Source organism: Puma concolor, chromosome D3, assembly GCF_028749965.1.
Source record: "Puma concolor isolate L17-30 chromosome D3, mPumCon1.1.hap2, whole genome shotgun sequence".
NCBI lineage: Eukaryota > Metazoa > Chordata > Mammalia > Carnivora > Felidae > Puma > Puma concolor.
The window spans coordinates 34,801,130-34,821,607 of NC_141678.1; the positions used below are offsets into that span (position 1 = coordinate 34,801,130).

The window sequence follows — 20,478 nt, forward strand, 5'->3', positions numbered from 1 at the left end:
CACTCCAGAATCCAGTCGGCCAAGCTCGCAACAGATGCAGCCCCAAGAGAACCTGCTCATTGGCTGGCCATCCTCATTCCAGGATCGGGGACCCAGGGAGCACGGAGCACACGGCTCTCTCCCTCGGCCCCCCAGCCTGGCCTGTTCCCCGTGTTACTGGCTCCACTTCTGAAAGATTTTTGAAATTCACGTCCACACCCCTCTGGGTCCCAGCCTCCTCTCTCTGGCGTGACCGCAGCGGCACCCTAATCGGGGAGCCATTTCCAATCTTCCTCCCCCTGTCCACTCCCCAAGGGTGATCGTTCAGCGTGTACTGGGTATGCCACACCCCCCTTAAAATCCTCGCGAGCCTTCCAGAATATCACCTCCTTCTTCCCAATGCAACGCCCGAGCAAGGACCTGGCTCCGTCTCCACGCTCCCCACCCGGGGGTGCCGGAGCTCGCCACCTGCCGTCCTGTGGCCTCCTTTCTGCTAAATGCAGCCCACCGCTTCCGGCCTCAGGAACTCAGCTCACGGTGCTCACTCGACTTGAGGCTCCTCCTGAGCTCTTTGCCCAAGTGGACTCTCCCCATTTTCCAGGTCCAGCTTCAAATCATTTCCCTGGGAAGATCTCCCCCACCGAACTCAAGTCCCCACCTGCCACTATTCCTGCAATCCTTGTTCTTTTGCTTCAAAGCATTTATTACAACGTGTCGTCATATACGCATTTGGCTCTCTGCCGACAGGCTGTCTCCCTACTTGACGGCCAGTTTGTTTTGTTGACTGTGGTGTCCCTGGTATCTGGCAAGGCACCTGACCCACAGAAGAACCCAAGATCTATTTGTCGAATAAGTGAATGAAGACATAGCTCGGCCTCTCCAACCAGCCGGTGTCATCCAACCTTAAGTCCCCGTAGAAGACTGACTGTGTTTCACTTGATCTGGTGACCATGCTGAATTACTACCTCCGGGAACATCATGAGACAGGGAGGAAGATCCAAATTCAAAAAACCAAATTTGGCACTCTCCTGTCTACGCGTCTTAGCTTCACGGGGAACACAACAGAGCAAGACCTGCTCGCGGAGAACTTGCACGAGGTGCACACCATGTTCTTTTAATGCGCTCACTGAATTTAACCACTTAAAAGTGTTCAAGTGTCAGAACGACGGGGGAAACCGGAGGTAACCTCGGGAGCCACCCACGAGAGTTGGGGCAGGTGAAGACTTTGTGAAGGAAAAAGACATGAACTGGACCTTCGAGGAATTAAGGTTTGCAGGAAGGAGAAGAGAAGCATCACATTGATGGCCGGAGACAGCTAGTGGATGGAAGAGGGGATCAAGGCAAGGCCCGGAGCTCCGGACTCTGCCTTTCAGGATTACAGAGTCAGGCAGAGAGTAGTTGGCCAGAAGAGTTGGGTTTTCATTTGTAACACTGTAATGAGTAAACGGCAACAAGAATATTCTTTGTGCTTTCACACACCAACCGGAACACTCAAAGGTGCCACAATTTTCTCCGCCAAGAAGAATTAGGTCTTAACTCAAAGAGGAAAACTGATGTTCAAATTAAAGGCATGAGACCTCAAGAAAGGAACAGAAACAGCTCTGGGGAGAAATGCATGGAAGGGAATGAGCCATATGCAGTGGGGCAAAGGAGATCCAAAAATGTCATCGAGGAGAGGGTCCCTGGAGGAATGCCAGTCAGAGCACAGTGTGGGGACAGACCGTGTGCCAATCCCGCCCCTCCCCCCAAATAAAACAGGACAGCACCTTTACAGGGTCCTTTATAGGGTAGCTTTAGCCTTTGAAAACAGATAATATTTCGTGAAACAATTTCCTGTTAGTAAATACATTAACTCCTGCTCAGAAAACACAGTGGTCTCCTTTCTGCTTTATGAACACCCTGGGAACACAGAAGAGGAATGTTGGTCTCTTCGCCCAAGTCGATATGAATTAATTTTGCTTAAACACACCTTCTTAAAGGGCTTTTACTCTCACCACTTTTACGGTATCCTTTCTCCCAGGCACGTTTGTCTCTGGAACACTGCTTTGAGGAGCATACAAGTCAGCAATACCCCATTCTATTTTGAGCACAGGAGGATCACATGTAACACAAGTAGGAGCAGGAGAGAAAACATAAATGCAAAGTCGGCCGCAGTGTATTTAGTTGTACTTGGTACTGCATTTCAAGTCGACCTGTAATTAGGCTACAACACCCTGTTGTGAAGAAATTCACCCGAAGGAGTGAAGACGCCCCAGCGCTTACAGCACCTACCTACAAGGTCTTGCTGTGGGCCGAGTATCTAGAAGCTTCTTTGCTAAGGCAATTTTTTTTTTCTTTTTTGAGAGAGCGGGCGAGCAGGGGAGAGGCAAAGGGGGGAGAGAGAGAGTAAGAGAGAGAGAGAAAGAATCTCAAACAGGTTCCGCAGCCCTCGTAGAGCCCAACGCAGGGCTTGATCTCACGACCCTGGGATCACAACCCAATCAAGAGTCAAAGGCTTAACTGAGGAACCCAGGTGCTCTGTAAGGCATTGTTAACCAAAGTACAACGAAACAGAAGCAAGAACTTGTTTCTTTGACCTGGAAGACGAAGTGATACAGCTGTTCTACGGCTTATACAGGAATTAATTATTTGAAGCCATCATTACCCACTGCTTTAAGCAAAACACTTGCTTTTTCTTAAATGAAGCGGACCACCAAGATCTTGGGAATTCCTTACTCAAAGTCCCCATCACCTTGAGCCATAAAGTCCTCCTAGGGGTGAACAGGTATATACTGGCTGGACCGCCCAAAAAAATATCTTTCAAGTGGAGATGTTAACACTTGCGGCTTAGGCTTATTTTCTTCCTTGCGGTTATTTCGCTCTTCGTTTTAATAATGATCTGTGTAAGCCTCAGGAAGTCTCCCAGCTCATGTAGAATCCTTAAGCTGACTCTCAGGTATGCAGAGCGCTGTGTTTCCTTCACTGGGCACTGCTGGCCGCACCATCTGCCTTCAGGGCTAAAGCTGGGGGAAGGGCTCTAGAACATATAAGGAGCTGCACAAAGGGAAGGGGTCAATGTCATCAGGAGCTCTCTAGCATCACTAAGCAAAACCTTTAACCCAAACAAAGTGCTGAATGGTCGCACCACTTGCCTAACACACCAGAAAAGCCAGACACTGCCAGAAAAGAATGAGTTTGATCCGAGGGAAAATGAGGTTAATGGAATGAGTTCAAGCCAAACTCTCTTAAGAGGCCGCCCAGCATTCCACAGCTACAGAGGACAGCTGAGCATTCCATCTATGGCCCATTTTCAGGACGGAGCAGGAGTCTGGGGATCCAGGGTTTCCAACATAAAATTACAGCCTACCACCCTCAAGTTCAACCACTAAGGTCAATGCACTTGGATTGATGCTATTTTGTTGAGAGGGTGAAATAACAGCGGGCGAACGAATCCTTCTGAAGGAGGACGGGAGGGAAGGTGACGTGGACCCCCATGAACACATGAGGTTGGGCCGTGCAGGCCTTAGCTGTGCGTTCTTGCGCATTTCCGTACCATGTAAGTAACCCCGGTCAGAGTCCTCCATCTCCAGTGAATTCCCCATCAAGCCAAGAGAAACAAACACAATAATCCCTGCTGTGGGTTCTCAGAGCCTAAAGTAAGGAACCAAAACCAGTTAAAAGGAAATCAAATCTGTTCTGGGAAATGAAGCCCCCTCGGATGTTGAGAGCACCGCCAACTATGACCTCAGGCAGAAGAGAGATCAAACCGTCAGTTTCCCCTCTGGAATTCCCTTCTGGAATTGTCTGGGGCCAGATAAGATCTTTGGGAACAACTGCCAACTGTTCAGGGGTTCAACTTTTCATGAGGCGGGGACCCTGGGCCTCTGCACCTCAGTAAACATGGACGCTTCTGCAAAGTCCCCAATTATGCTCTGGAGGCATCCCAGGACAGTTTCTCAAGACAGCTGTCAGCAGGTAGCTCTCTGAGGGGACCCAGCGCAGACATCTTTACCAAAGAAGCTGTGAAGGGGAAATCTGGCCATCAGCTGGGAAACAGCTCTGAAATAAAGCTTACATATGGGGATCCAGCATAAAGGAAGAGAATTATAATGTGACCCTGAACAGGAGACAAAGAAGAGAGCGGACCTTCCACTAACTGATCAGAAATGAGAGAAACCTTTACAAAATCGACTGTCTGCCCAGTCCCCAATTTCTGGTTTTGAGGGATGGAGACTCAGTTTTTGTTGATGACCCCCCGGCAAAAGAAATCACTAACTTATTTTGGGTTTTTTGTTTTGTTTATTTTGTTTGCTAGAGTCCTTCCGTTTAATGCACGACGTTAGTTTTCTATACCTTATCGCTACTTAATTTCTCTTCCCCTCAACATACGAACATAAAATGCTATCACATACACAACCTTTTTTAGGTTTATTTATTTTAAGACAGAGAGAGAGAGAGAGAGAAGAGAGAACCAGCCGGGGAGGGGCAGAGAGACGGGGAGACAGAAGACCTGAAGGGGGCTCTGCACTGACAGAAGAGAGCCTGATGTGGGGCTCGAACCCACGAACCGCGAGATCACGACCTGAGCCTAAGTTGGACGGCAACTGATGGAGCCACCCAGGTGCCCCATACTCAACCGTTTAATTAAAATGACTTATTTTGCATTTTGTACTTATTTTGCACTTATTTTAATTAAAATGACTTATTTTAATTTTGTACTTATTTTGCACTTATTTTGTACTTCGTCTTGATTCACAAAACACAGAATCAACAGGTTAAAGCACAGAGCTATAGAAATTCAGAATCGGGAGGCACATATAGGTCCAGACTCACGAGTACAGACTGAGACTTTTATGTCCACGGCATCAGGACAAATTCACACCGAGGGAAAGCTTGAGTGCAGCCCTCTGTGATTTTATGCTTTGACTCCCAGAAGCATACAAATGCAGGCAAAGCTGAAAATGCAATTCAGGTACTTACTGATTCCTTGAAAGAGCTCTTCGATATTAATAGCATTTTTTGCACTTGTTTCAACCACGACGGCACCTATGGATTCGGCATATTCCTTAGCGTCCTTCAAGGGAACTTCCCTGGAAAAGAGGTCACACCCGGACAGAAATGAATGCTCATTTGTAAAATATAAATAACCCAACAGACCAACAAAAAGCTCACGTGGAAACAGCTCCTTTACTGTCCTGCAGGATGACTCGATTGCTCAGCAAGTATTGAAAACCTAGCATGGGGAGAACACTTTAAAATCTGGTCTCTGGCATCCCTGGAGGTTAAGATGTGCATGTATAAAATGCTGTCCCTGGTCACAGAGGGGAAGAATTCTAGATCATTAGAAAAACTCGTTATGAAGATGGCAGCATATATTCCAGCTTTCAGAGTTAGGACTGATTGAAATTCTTTTCCCATAAAAATGACTCATTATATATTTTCAAAATTTTGTGCATGCATGTGCATGGTCCTGCACACACACATGCTTTTGTAGAATTTTTGCATGTTGTCTTTCACAAATCAGAGAGAGTATGTGACATGATTTGAAGGTCTGGTAATTGATGTGGTCATAGCTACAATGCAATATGACATAACCGGACTTTCACCTTTAAGAGGCTGTTCCTGCAAAGGACGTGAACTCTATATTTAAATGAATAATCCAGAAAGACATTTATTGATCTATTTTTAACGTGCAGATGCCGTGGCGGATCTGAAGGTTAAAAAGACACCGGTCCTATTCTCTAGAAGTTTAGTCATTTATTCAACAGGTATTTATTGCGCGGCTATTATATACCAGTCTCTCTAGTAGGTGCTAGAGAAAACAGTAATCCCCATCTTCCGGAACCTACCTGAGAGCAAAGACAAACATCCAGAGTTACTCTAACGCACAACACGGTAACATCTGCAATATGGGGATAATAAAGATGCAATAAAGCACTTCAGAATCATCGGAAGTGTACAGAAATACAGGAAGTACAGGAGTACAGGAAGTGATGCATTTCGATCGATGGAATCTGGGAAGATGAGTGGAGTGCGGCCAAGAAGGGCATAGAACATGAATAAGAATTTGTGATGCCACCACCTGAAAAAGGCCCCAAGGCAGGGGAGTACCTCATCCCCCGATACGGTTAAAAATCAATTCTGCACCCAGCTCTGCCTTCGATGGAAAGGGTGGATTTGCAAGTGAATGGTCTCAATGGAGAGGAGGCCCTGAGATGGAAGGGGGTGGCCAGGAGGAACCACAGCAGATGGGCTAGAAGACACCCCACACCTGTCTCATGCCCAGCTGCCACTGAAGGACAGGAGGGCAACAGGGTCAGCACCACATTCTAGGGGAAAACGGTACACAAAATAGGCTACAGTGGGGAGTGAGGAGAAGAATTTGGAAGCCCCTCTCATGCTGTGGCCGAGAGAAAATACAATGCTGGACTAGATGGATGGCTACAGGAAAGAAGAAACGTGGACAGAAAATCAAAACTGGGAGCAGGGTGACGAGACTGTATCCCTCTCCCACCTCCTTCCCGTTGCTTCACCCCTCCAAATGCCTCCTCAATGGTTTTTTTTTTTTAATTTTTTTTTCCAACGTTTATTTATTTTTGGGACAGAGAGAGACAGAGCATGAACGGGGGAGGGGCAGAGAGAGAGGGAGACACAGAATCGGAAACAGGCTCCAGGCTCCGAGCCATCAGCCCAGAGCCTGACGCGGGGCTCGAACTCACGGACCGCGAGATCGTGACCTGGCTGAAGTCGGACGCTTAACCGACTGCGCCACCCAGGCGCCCCTTTCCTCAATGGTTTTAACTGGCTTATAAAGTTACTGGGGAAATCGTCCTTGGCATTTAAATTCTTTGCGGACCCCAAATCATATGAGACGAGGGCTTTTCGGGTGCCAGCTGAAGAAGGGCCCAAGGAGGCAGCCGTGGTAAAGGCAGCTGCCCTTGGATTCCAAACCAGAGAAAAAAAGCCTCCTGAGTCATGTCCTTTGGAATCTGTTCTTCCATAATCTTTCTTACCAAAGACCCACTGGGAAAAACCATGCTCCTGAATCCATACTCTCTATTGTTTTCAACATACAAGCCCCAGGCTGCTCACTAAGATTGAAGGGGGAAAAAAAAAAGAAACTTGAGTTCTTTGATGGCAATGAATTTGACATTTAAAACATTCCAGAAAAGGGCTCTTCTGCCTTCAGGTTGGCACATTACCCTAGTTTTCATTTCTTTCTGGCAGTCTTTATCAAACCACAAATAGAAGGGTGGGGCTCATCTCTGCCCAAATGTGGTTTCAGGTAAGACAAGCCATGTCCTGCTAATGTCTACCTGGGGTACGGGTGATTCTGGCCAGCAAGGAAGCTTTGGAGACCCCTTAAGTGAGAGCAGATTACAAATACAGTTAAATGTTTCCTTAGCCCCCCTTTCCTGAGTCCCTTTGTGAGGGAAAGAGGAATAGCATAGTTTTTGCCAGGATTCAGGCAAATGGCTTTAACACACAATCCAAAATATCCGTCCTGAGCATAAGAGTAAAAGCCCACATGGGCTGATTATCTCACGGTCTACAACACCGGACCTTGAAATGGAGAGGAGATAAGAAAAGTGTGTCCTCACATTCTTCCATGTTTAGAAACGGTCTCATGAAATAAATGATTCTTCCAAAGGGAATCAGTGAACCAGGGGTGGAGGCAGGGTCTAATCGAAGACCCTCTGGCTCTGCCCACTTTGCTCCCATCAGGCCTCGAGCAACGTTAACCACCCAATGGGCACCCACGTTCCTGAGGCCATTCCTTCGATCATTATAGACAAAGAATATGTGAGGTTCAAAAGATCCTCACGCTGTAATACACTGGAGTCAAGGGTGGAAGCAAGGGAAGGGCATAGCCCATCCTAAAGAAGAGGCTCTTACTCTGAGGCTGGAGGGCCAGTGAAAGTCCTTCTAACAATGAACCGAGACCAGAAGGACCAACCACTCTTGGGTCTGTCAAAATATATTTCCTCTACGGTGATATAAAAAGAAATACGTATGTGCTCCCTCTTGCGTCTCGGCACAGAGCTCCCGAAACCAGGAAGTTTCCTATGTGGCAGGCGTGTCTTCTGTTATTCACAAAGGCCCCCCCCTTATGCCACACCTGAGTTTCTTATAGGAAGGAGCCCCTAGGGAGCTTCAGATGGGGGCTGGCTGCCAAACGATCCAACCCCACGATTAGAGGGTTGAAACTCTCAGCCCCGCTCTCCAACCCTGGGGAGGGGAGAACTGGAGACGGATTCAATCCGGACTAAACAATAAAACCTCAGGGGAAACTCGCGAACACAGGCTCGGAGAGGTTTGAGTTGGTGAACACGCTGAGGTGCTGGGATGGTGACAACCCATAGCCTGCTCTATCCTTCCCTTCCATTTGCCTGGTCCTGAGTAGTATCCTTTATAGGAACATTGTAATCCTAAGTCTCATGCTCCAGACTGAGAACTCTGTTCTAGTGAGTTATCAAAACCGAGGTGGAGGGGACATGGGAACCTTCAAATTGGTAGTCTGCTGGGCAGAAGTGGGGTTAACTTCTTAACCAAGGCTTGCATCTCGTATGGGAAATGGACGGGTGGGGGCAGTCCTGTGGGACTGAGTCCTTCGTTTGCGGGATCTGTGCTAAGTCCAGGGGGTTGCCGTCAGAAGTGAACTGAATGGCAGGACACCCAGCTGGTGTCGGCAAATGGTGGTTGGAACAAACAGGTATAGCTACGGTCTGAAGAAGAACCTTACAACCGTGAGGATTTCCTTCCTCAGAGACTCTTGCAGGTTCTTAAAAGAGCAACCAACTGGGAACGCCTCCAGCTGCAGTTCAGCAGAGGCCCACTGCACGACCCTCAAGGCTGGAAGGCTGCCATCACTGGCCCGCGATAACGGTTACAGGAGACTGTGGCATCTAGTTGCTTTTGTTCGTTTTTTGTGGCAAATACTTATCAAGGGTCTGCCATATGCTGGGCATCGTGCTAGGCATTGGAACAGGTGAACGGAGACTAATTAATCTGCCCAACCCAAGGTTTCAACAGAGCTAGTCAATTTTGATGGAAAAGACTGTTTTTTCGACTTTCTAGACCAACCCGTGTACAGAATTGCGGACTCCTAGAAACCACCCACGAGAGTTATTGCACAGCAGCCAGGAAGTGTAGACTGGGAGTCCTCCCTGGGTGCCCCTCCCACCGCTGCTCCTTCGCCCTCTTTTAAGAGCTGATGGTTTTCTGCCTACCTTATGTGTCAGCATCACATCACCCAGGGTTTCTTTCTTGACCATCTGCGGTCCTACCCCCACTGGAGAGCAGCCACAGGCAGGCCAAGTAGTCAGGATAGAGGTTAGGATGCAAAACCAGGCCTGGTTCCCTCTGGAGCCCATGGGAGACATGCAGGGCAGAGAAAGTGGGAAAGCTGGAGACCATGGGGGAGGCTACTGTCCAGTTACCAGGAAAACACTAAATTCAAGGCACTGTCAGAAGACACGAGAGTCAGGGTCAGAACCAAGAACTGAGTGATGGGGAGAGACAGCAATACTGGCCAGGCTTAGGGGTAGAAACACACAAAAGGGGAGTCTTTCTCTAACCCATTTTGTATTTGAACGCCGTCCACACCAGCAACCTGTCACGTGTCCCAGGCCACAGCACTCAGAGGCTCTCCGTGGGGGGGGGGGGGGGGGGGTCAGGAAACAGCATTCTTGTGGGCTCCAGAGTTTCAACGGGCTGTGCTGCCCCACCAGGGTCCTTGTTTTGTTGTTCGTGATGTAACCTGGCAACATGGCAGCTGACTCATTTTCATTTCAGAGGTATTTAATTCTCCATGGTCCTCCTCCTTTGATGGCACAGAGAGAGGAAGGCACGTACCCCCAGGAGTTCCTGCAGCCCTAACCGGAGAGGGAGGGGGATCAAACCAGCAGGCTAAAGGCAGAGTAATGCTCTATCCCCACTAGGGGTTCATTGGGAAGGTTCAGTTCCATGGGTTCCCCCTGAAAGTCAATGGATCCAGGCGACTTCCACTGAGACTCCACGCCTGTGTCTCCCCCACCCCACACACCTGTGCCTCCCCTGCCCCAGGTCTTATGCCCCTCATTTTACCAGATGGGGCGAATGCTCTATAACCATTCTACATGTCAAGAAATTTGATCTTATAAAGTGCTCAAAACAATACCTGGCACATAGTAAGTACTGTATCAACATTTCATTAACAAATCGTGACAAAGCTCCATCAGCAAGGGTGGTGACACGGCACCAGTTTCTTAGAGAATGCCACCAAAAGGATCGAGGAAATGATGCAAGGGGAGGAAACAAGTAAACACGAGGCTCTAACTACTTCAGAGCTTGAAGGTCCTTCATGGATTTATTTGAGTCAACCCCTGTATTTTACGACACAGGAAGGCCTCCAGGCCAGTCATCACTGTTCCACAGAAGAATGGGTGAATACAGGCTAGATCAGCCAACCCATAAGATACATTAAGTTTGATGAATTACCCCAAGATTAAGTTGTAAACATATTTTGTAAGCATAAATCCAACACACTGGAAGCCCTTTCTGCATGAAAAAAATCTGACATTAATTCTAAGGAACCTGTATTCAAAGACAGCGAGCAACTTTTCATAAGCCATGAATGTTTCTTGTTCTGTGACGTTCTTGTACATGTTTTCTAACCACTTTGGTTTGGATGGTTTGGATTTTTTTATTTATTTATTCATAAGTGCTCTTTGCATATGAAGAAACCTAGCCCTTTGTAATATATTTTCCACATTTCTTCAGCTTATCACTTGTGTTTAGATCTCTGCCACACAGTTTTTATATAGTCAGATTTATTGATCATTTTCCTCTATGGTTTCTGAGTTTTGTATCATGATTAAACAGTTCATTACAATTTCGAGATTATTTTTAACAGTCATCTGCTTTCTCTAACTTTTATGGTTTTGTTATTTTATACTTAAATCCTTGTTCCGGGGGTGCCTGGGTGGCTCAGTCAGTTAAGCGTCTGACTTTGGCCCAGGTCATGACCTCACAGTTTTGTGAGTTCAAGCCCCGCGTCGGGCTCTGTGCTGACAGCTCAGAGCCTAGAGCCTGCTTCGGATTCTGTGTCTCCCTCTCTCTCTGCCCCTCCCCTGCTTGTGCTCTCTCTCTCTCTCTCAAAAGTAAATAATTATTTTTTAAAAAACCCTTGCTCCATTTTGAATTTATTTTTTCTCACTTCCCCTGATGACTAGCTAATTATTCCAAAACCATTAAGTGATTTATCTCTTTTTATATTTACTTAAATATCATCTTTGTCACATACTAAATCTATGTATTTCACCCTGTTTCTTGATTCTCTACTCTGCATTGATTTTCTGTCCAATTCTGTGACAATGTTATATTGTTTTATTACCGAATCATTAAAATAGATAACAACATCTGCTGGGATTAGTCCCTCCAATACTATTTTTACCTGTTTATTTTTTCTAGATGAATTTTAGGATCATTTTGTAAAACTTCTTCTTGAATGTTGTTTTGGTAATTTGAGTGGAATCTCAGTAAATTCATGGTTTAATTTAGAGCAAATTGACATTTTTACAGTATGAGTTTTCCTATCCGAGGAAAAAGTACACATTGTCATTTATTTAAATGTTTTATGTCCAACATAGATTGGTAAGTTTTATCTATATAGTTCTTGCTCAATTTTTTGCTAAATTCATTCCTAGGATTTAAAATACTTCCAAATTTTAAAAACCACACACACACCAGGAAAGTTTATTTCTAGCTATTTGACATTTGTATTGCTAGTATAAAGAGAGTTTTAATGTCAAATTGATTTTCTAATTGGTTATTATTTGTACATAGGTGAAGAATAATTACGAGGTAGACAATCATGGTTTTCCTAATCCTGCTAGCAATTCAGAAACTTCCTATGAAAACGAGGATCACATGATTCATATATCAGATTGGCAAAGCTGTAACAGTTTAATATCTGCAGTGTTAGAGCAGAGAGAGACAGAGAGACAGAGAGAGAGAATGTGATGCTCATGCACTGTTGGCAGGCTGGCCATGTGATCCTCAAAGAGCTCATGGAAGGTTAAATGCAGAAAAACCGTATCCTCTAAGAAGTTTCCAGGTAGCTTAGAGCAGGTGCAGAAAAGTCCTCATTTTCTTGGAAAATTAAACACATTAAAACAACAACAACAATAACATCACCTTGATGCTACAAGCAAAGAGACAAAATGAGGATAAACACCCAAGATTCCTATAGTCTGTCACGTGCAATTCGGCCTTCTCTAGATCTCCCCAGAGGACATCTGTGAATCTTTCAGGGCCTTGTTTCTCAGGTGTGTTTTACAGACCGCCCATCTCGGTGATTATTTGGGGATCATTAGAAATGAACACCTCCATGCCTCAGACCTACTGAACCAGAAGGTCTATTAGGCAAGTCCCAGAAATAAGCATTCGAGCAACTTTCCAACAGCTTCTTATGCATTCTATAGCTTGAGAACAACTCTTTTAGGGGGTGGACTATAAAATACTGAGTTTGGTATTTCTGCTGTCTATCCAATTCATAACCTGACACTCTTAAGTTACAAGTTTGGAAATCTGTACTAAGATGACTATACCAGGACATAATCAAATAAAAATGTTCAGACACTATTTTACAGGTGATACAATAAAAGAATAGTGGCCTTGTGAGCTCTTGCCCAAAGAAACTTTCTGGTGGTTCAGGTGGGTTCTAGAGTCTATGTTCCATTTCTAAACTACCATAACAGCAATAACCAAGCGTTTCATATTCTGCCGAATTCCCGGAATAAAGCCATGGACATTTCACTTAAAAAGGTTTGCCCTGGAAAGAAAAAAAAAAAAAAAGGTTTGCCCTGGGGCGCCTGGGTGGCTCAGTCAGTTGAGCATCTGACTTCGGCTCAGGTCGTGATCTCACAGTCCGTGGGTTCGAGCCCCACGTCGGGCTCTGTGCTGACAGCTCAGAGCCTGGAGCCCATTTCGGATTCTGTGTCTCCCTCTCTCTCTGCCCCCCCCCCCACTCTTTGTCTCACTCTGTCTCTCAAAATTAAATTAAAAAAAAAAAAAAAAGGTCTGCCCTGTATTGTTCCTCTCTCCCCCAGCCCCAGCCCCCTTCCAAGGTCAAGCTTAAGAGACCCATGAGTAAGTAGTGGGGCAGCAGTAAGCAGGACACAGTTGTTCAATGTCTGGTGGAATTCTTTTTTGTCAAAGCCATCCCACGTGTTTTAGGTATCCTCGCCAAAAGCAGCGGGAATCATTCACAACATTCCATCAGAATCCAGCAGAGAAGGGCTGCTGTCTGAGAAGGCTGCTGTGTGCCACGAGATGGTCTCAGCCCTCCCCATGCCCTCAAGCAGCCACTGAAATGAATAAACAGGGCATGTTAGGTCACATTAGCACATATTTTCTCTAAATATGCAAGGTATCTGTGTCACACGTAGACGAGGCAACCATTTTAGCAATAATCAACGCGGCAATAATTAAAGCAGTTTAAAACGCCAGTTCTTCTAGACAACCAGATTGGTTCCCCTGTGAAGTGCAACTAAAACCAAAATGAACTTGCTTTCAAAAAACGAAGAATAGGGGCGCCTGGGTGGCGCAGTCGGTTAAGCGTCCGACTTCAGCCAGGTCACGATCTCGCGGTCCGTGAGTTCGAGCCCCGCGTCAGGCTCTGGGCTGATGGCTCAGAGCCTGGAGCCTGTTTCCGATTCTGTGTCTCCCTCTCTCTCTGCCCCTCCCCCATTCATGCTCTGTCTCTCTCTGTCCCAAAAATAAATAAAAACGTTGAAAAAAAAATTAAAAAAAAAATAAAATAAAAAACGAAGAATAGGGGCGCCTGGGTGGCGCAGTCGGTTAAGCGTCCGACTTCAGCCAGGTCACGATCTCGCGGCCTGTGAGTTCGAGCCCCGCGTCGGGCTCTGGGCTGATGGCTCGGAGCCTGGAGCCTGTTTCCGATTCTGTGTCTCCCTCTCTCTCTGCCCCTCCCCCGTTCATGCTCTGTCTCTCTCTGTCCCAAAAATAAATAAACATTGAAAAAATAAAATAAAATAAAATAAATAAGAAACGAAGAATAATTGCCACCTACACAGTAAATACCTGACTGGACAGTAACACTTCATAGCGACCTAAGTGCTTACAGTTAAGCACTTGACATGTGTACCCTGGAAAGAATTTCTGTTCCCATGGGGCCTTGTTTCCTTATTAATGTGTATCCATAACTGCTATTCACCTGGGGCCAAATTCCTGGTGTCAAGTTCAAACAAGCAGTGTCAGGTTCTCGTCACAGACTTAAATGGATTGTTTCTCATGGAAAATGTCAGAGTGAGAACTGAATGAGAGCTGAGCAGAAAACACGGGTTTCTCTAGGGAGATCCGGCCATTCCTTTGCTTCTTAATATCCCTTTCTCCAGAAAGAAATTTAGGCGAGTCCTGGGAAGCCAAAGAGAACCCCAGGAAAGAGTCTCTAGCTCCAAACCCTCTGAGCAGAATATGATCAGCTGCCATTTTCCCTTGGTAGTTTGCAAATTATTCTCCCTCACGGATTTCTACTTGAACTTTCTTCAAGAACACTCGTTCTGGAGAGGACTATCAGGTTTAAAGCGGGGCTCTACACCATCTTAGGTGCAGGACCCAAGACAAGCACCTTAACCTTTGTGCCTCAGTTTCCTTATTGACAAGGAGGGAGAAGGAGAGTGACTCTTCCACTGGATTATGAAGATTAACATGAATTACTTATAATACTGTGTGTGGCACACAGTAAGAATTCAATTCCTGCTGGGGCGCCTGGGTGGCTCAGTCGGTTAAGCTTCCGACTTCAGCCAGGTCACGATCTTGTGGTCCGTGAGTTCGAGCCCCGCGTCGGGCTCTGGGCTGATGGCTCAGAGCCTGGAGCCTGCTTCCGATTCTGTGCCTCCCTCTCTCTCTGCCCCTCCCCCGTTCATGCTCTGTCTCTCTCTGTCTCAAAAATAAATAAACGTTAAAAAAAATTAAAAAAAAAAAAGAATTCAATTCCTGCTAACAATGATGATGGCGATAATGACCCTGTTTTCAGTCCACTGCCTAAGTAAACAGTACATAAACAGAAGTAAATATTGTGCCATTTGAAAGAAGTCACTGAGATGCTATAATTCTTAATGGACGTGACATTTTGAAACTCTGAAACTTTGTGCAGCATGTAAAGGAAAAAGAAAAAAAAGATTATTGTATCTTCTTTTTTTTTTAATTTTTTAAAAGTTTATTTTATTTTTGAGAGGGAGAGAGAGAGACACAGAGGGTGAGTGGGGGAGGGGCAGAGAGAGAGGGAGACACAGGATCCAAGCAGGCTCCAGGCTCTGAGCTGTCAGCACACAGCCAGATGAGGGGCTCGAACACACGAACCGTGAGACCACGACCTGAGCTGAAGTCGGCGCTTAACCAACTGAGCCACCCAGGCGTCCCAGATTATTGTATCTTCTAAGAAAATATCCAAGAACAAAAAGCTTACCTCTCTGTTTAATAATATATCTGTTAATAACTTTAGAAAACATCCTTCCCCTGCTCGCTAAAGAAGGTTAGAATCAGCCATGTGGTCCTGAATTAGGGTTCAGAAGCATCAATAGGAACTTATGTTTATCTTACTATAGATGCAGATGGACAGATACAGAAATAATTAGAGTTGACTTTTGTACAACATGATTGGGAGTACACGGGTCCACTTATATGTGGATTTTTGGATAAATACGGTGTAGTACTTATGAATGTATTTTCTCTTATGATTTTCTTAATAACATTTTCTCTTCTCTAGCTTGCTTTATTGTAAGAATACAGTATATAATACATAAATAAAATATGTGTCAATCACCTCTTTATTTGGTTGTTAAGGCTTACGGTTAACATCAGGCTATTAGGAGTTGAATCTTTGGAAAGTCAAAGTTATACGCAGGTTTTCAGGTGAATGGGGGGCTGGCGCCCCTGACCCACACATTGTTCAAGGATCAGATATGTGTGTACACTCAAGTTAGTCTGCATGCATGCATTTCCTAGCTCTTCTCACTGAAAGGTCCTAGAACCAATGACACCCCAGTGGCAACAAGCCAAGGCAGCCCAGATCTTGGTTTGCAAATACCATTCTTCGATAAAAGGAACCAAAGCTCCTTGGAGAAATGGCTAATTCTAGGGCCGAAGCCTAAAATATGCAAGATGCGCCGATAATATCTTGTTGTGTCAGAAAGTAAGGAAGTGCTCAAAAACCAAAAGGATAAGCATATGTTAAAGGGACACAGGAGCCAACAGGAAGAGCTCCCAGTGGCCAAAGCTGGAAGAATTTGAGCCACAGATTAAATAACACAGCACTGCATTATAACCTAAAGCATCAAGTAAATACCTATGAGTCCGTGCTGATATAAATAAATGATTGAATAAATCAGTTAAGTGGGTAGAGGTGACAAGTTTCACCTGCAGAAGAATTCCAAGCGATGTACGTGGACATTCCTTTCCCAAGGAGTGGGGCGTAATCCCTACCCCTTGCGTGTGAGCTTAGACTTTCTTCCAAAGAGTATAGTAAGGCAAGTGGATGGGTAACTTTACAGTGCAGAAACCTGACAACCAACACCTCAGCTGGGTGACCAAGGTTAATAACACCAGTAGTAAGTGGTAAGTGGTAAGTAATGAAAATAGCACTTTACCACTGTGGTCTCTCTCCCCCAAGCCCCTAACCCCAGTCTAATCATGAGAACAGCATCAGACAAACCCCAATGGAGAGATAGTCTCTAAAATACCTGACCAGGACTATTCAAAACTACCAAGGTCATCAAAAGCAAAGGAAGTCTGAAAACCCGTCACAGCCCAGAGGAGCCCAAAGACACATGACAATTAAATGTATTATGATAGTCTGGATGGAATCCCAGAACCAGAAAAAAGAAAAAAAAAAAAAGGATATTAGGGAAAAGCTAATGAAATCTGAGTAAAGCATGAACTTTAATTAATAATGAAGTATCAATCGCAGTTCCTTAGTTGTGACAAATGCACTGTACTATAATAATAGGGGCAGCAGGGATGTGGGGCATATGGGAACTCTCTGTATTATCTTTTTAACTTTTCTATAAATACAAAACTATCCCCAAATTAAAAAAATTTTTTAATTAGCCATAAAAACAAACACACACACCCAACACACACCTCACCACATGGAAATTTAGGTCCTACCGTTCCCCTAACTGCCACCAGACTGCCACATATCTACTTCCAAACCAACCTCATGAGATCCTCTCCGGGGCCAACTATGACTATTGAGTGATTATAGACCATTTATCAAGGCTTATAATAAAGCTGTAAGAATTCAGTCAGCACGGTATTGACATACAGATGGATAAATAGGCCAACAGAACAGAATAAAGAGCCCCCAAAACAGCCCCATTCAGGCATGACACATGACCTATGAGTGATATGGCATGCACATCAGTGGGAAAAAGTAGGCACTTTACTTACAACGAATACAGCTAACCAACGAATACAGCTTACAACTGGGAAAACTCTGGCAGCATACACAAAGATCAATTCCAAGTGATTTAAAGACAGGTAGGGACATAAAACTAAGGTTTCTGTTTTTGTTTTTTTTTTTTAAAGATCATCAATATAGGAATGTCTTCACGATCTCAGGGGTGGGGAAAGATATCTTAAATAAGACTCTTTCCTCAGGCAAAACACAAAAACAAAACAATAACAAAGGAAAAACATTGATAATTTCTATTACACAGGAATTGAAGCCCTCTGATAATGCAAAGCCAAAATAAAGAGTGGAAAGCTAAAACATAAATTTGAAGAAGCTATTTCAACACATACCTATGTGAAGGGAATAGCATCCTATATATAATATATACACATATGTATATACATATATATACATATTGTATATGTATATACATGTATATATATTAAATCCCTTGAATAAACAAGATTAGGATAAAGAACAGAAAACAGAAAAGTGGCAAAGACTTGAATAGGCTCTTCACGTAAGAGGAAACTTGAATGGCCACTAAACATGTAAAAAGACGCCAACTTCTTTATTGGTAACTGGGGAAATGCAAACTGAAATTACTCTCAGATGTCACTCCACGCCTCAACATCTTATGGCACCAAGACCTGGCAAGGACACAGAGCAACAGGAGGGCTCATGCACCACTAGTCCCCATTTTGGAAGACACTGGCATTACCCAGGAAAACTGAGCATGTGCACACCCTGAAACCAGGCACACTCTTACACAGCAGAATCTAGAGAAGTGCTTAAACATGGCACTATGAGATGTAGACGACTATCCAGGGGCTCCTGGGTGGCTCAGTTGGTTAAGTGTCTGACTTTGGCTCAGGTCATGATCTCGTGGTTCACGAATGAGTTTGAGCCCCACATCGGGCTCTGTGCTGACAGCTTGCTCAGAGTCTGGAGCCTGCTTTGGATTCCGTGTCTCCCTCTCTCTCTGCCCCTACCCGGCTCATGCTCTGTCTTTCTCTCTCTCTCTCTCTCAAAAATGAATAAGCATTAAAAAAACAAAAAACAGAAAACAAAGAATATCCAAGAAGTCATATTCACAGTAACACCACCACAGAAATAACTCAAATATCCCTCAACCGTAGGATGGATAAATGGTGTCATACTCATAAACTAGAATAGCATACAGTGATGAAAATGTACCAAATCCAGCTAACATTCTTTGGGATGAATCTCCCGGGCACATTCAGAGCAAGACGCAAGTCGTCACACAATACATACGGTGAGATTCCAGTTCAAAAACCAGAAAACCCAAATCTGTTACTACATGAGTGGTAAAGCATAGGGAAAACAAAGAAATGATTATCCCAAAAGTCAGGGTTACTTCTAAAGGGAGAGAAGGATATATGGATGGGGAGGAAAGCTTACTCATAGTTACATGGCTGTTCATTTTATTCTTTAAAATTCCCATTTTCTTTAAATATACATCAATGTTGGGGCGCCTGGGTGGCGCAGTCGGTTAAGCGTCCGACTTCAGCCAGGTCACGATCTCGCGGTCCGTGAGTTCGAGCCCCGCGTCAGGCTCTGGGCTGATGGCTCGGAGCCTGGAGCCTGTTTCCGATTCTGTGTCTCCCTCTCTCTCTGCCCCTCCCCCGTTCATGCTCTGTCTCTCTCTGTCCCAAAAATAAATAAACGTTGAAAAAAAAATTTTTTTTAAAAAATAAATATACATCAATGTTTTACATATTCTTCATTAAGAATATTACTGAAAAAGAGAAAAATCCCAGATGTTCTCACTCAGCTCTCTGGGGAGCTCAGCCTTCAGTTCCTTCCCTCCTGCTTCCAGACCAGCATCAAATGCAGGCCCAGCCACCTGCACAGCATCGGAAAGAGGTACAAACAAGGAAAGGCTCATCTCGGAGCACAAAACACACATTTAACAGCACAGATTCTGCTCATCTCATGTAAAGAAAACACTGTGTGCATTTTAATGCTGGTCATGATGTTTCCAGACCTTTTGGTCGCTTTTGATGTTCACTGGCTTTTGTGCTTTTAGGATTTGAATAAGTTGGATTTTTATTATCCAGCATCTCAAATTGTGTTTCTTGGTTAATATAATTTTAAACAAACTCCTTTGCTCACTGTTGACCCACTATCAAGACTGGAACGAGTTTTGGAGTCACATATAAGAATTAAAAGCAATGTATATATTCTTAGCAAAACATATTTATTTCCAAATCTATTTTTATCTGCTAAAGAGCTCAAGTTTATCCAAAAATTTGAAACAACCAATGCCTGGCAATTCCGGAAATGGTTGATGTACTCGTGGGAAAGTCTAAAGGGGTATGAGGCTGGCAAACAGGTTTCATCTCTTTAACTGGTGGTAACCACAGGAAGCATTGTGTTAAGGAGCCCGGGGCCGCAACAGGATCAGGAGAAGACAGTGCCATGACCGACGGGCAACGGTGCCATGGGTACGAGAGATGGGCAAGGAGGAGGCAGAAGCGCCAGCACGTCAAGCTCAAACCACTCACTCTGCATACGTTTACACTGTGCATAAACTGTCCCCTCAGTCTCCACCTGCCTTCCACCATTCCCCAGGCTAACGATCAGGTAGGTATTCTTCGTGATCTCTCCCCCATAACACGTGCCAAACTCCCTCCCACCTCCACGCCTCTGGCCATTGTCTTCCCTTCCTGGAATTTCCTCCTCCTCGACTGATCCTTAACAGTGCAGTGGCATACTTCGTCGGTAAGCCTTTCCAAACCACTCCAGATGACCACAGACTCTCCTTTTCCTGAATTCTTTTGTCTGTTCTGCACCATAACATTTGGAGCTTTATTGAATGCAGTCTTGGGCGCCTGGGTGGCTCAGTCGGTTGAGCGTCCGACTTCGGCTCAGGTCACGATCCCCCAGCTCGTGAGTTCGAGCCCCGCGTCGGGCTCTGTGCTGACAGCTCGGAGCCCGGAGCCTGCTTCGGATTCTGTGCCTCCCTCTCTCTCTGCCCCAACCCACTCACTCGTATTCTGTCTCCGTCTCTCTCAAAAATAAACATTAAAAAAATTAGG

The 20,478-nt window shown here is 45.0% G+C and overlaps 1 protein-coding gene across 1 annotated transcript in view; it reads right to left on the reverse strand.

Annotated features, from left to right (window-relative positions):
* Nucleotides 1–20,478, reverse strand: part of RAB31 (RAB31, member RAS oncogene family) — a 137,405-nt gene that overhangs the window by 12,471 nt on the left and 104,456 nt on the right. The window contains exon 6 of the mRNA XM_086682452.1: nucleotides 4,939–5,048. Within this exon, the coding sequence (XP_086538578.1) occupies nucleotides 4,939–5,048 (110 nt within the window). The remainder of the gene's footprint in view (nucleotides 1–4,938; nucleotides 5,049–20,478) is intronic.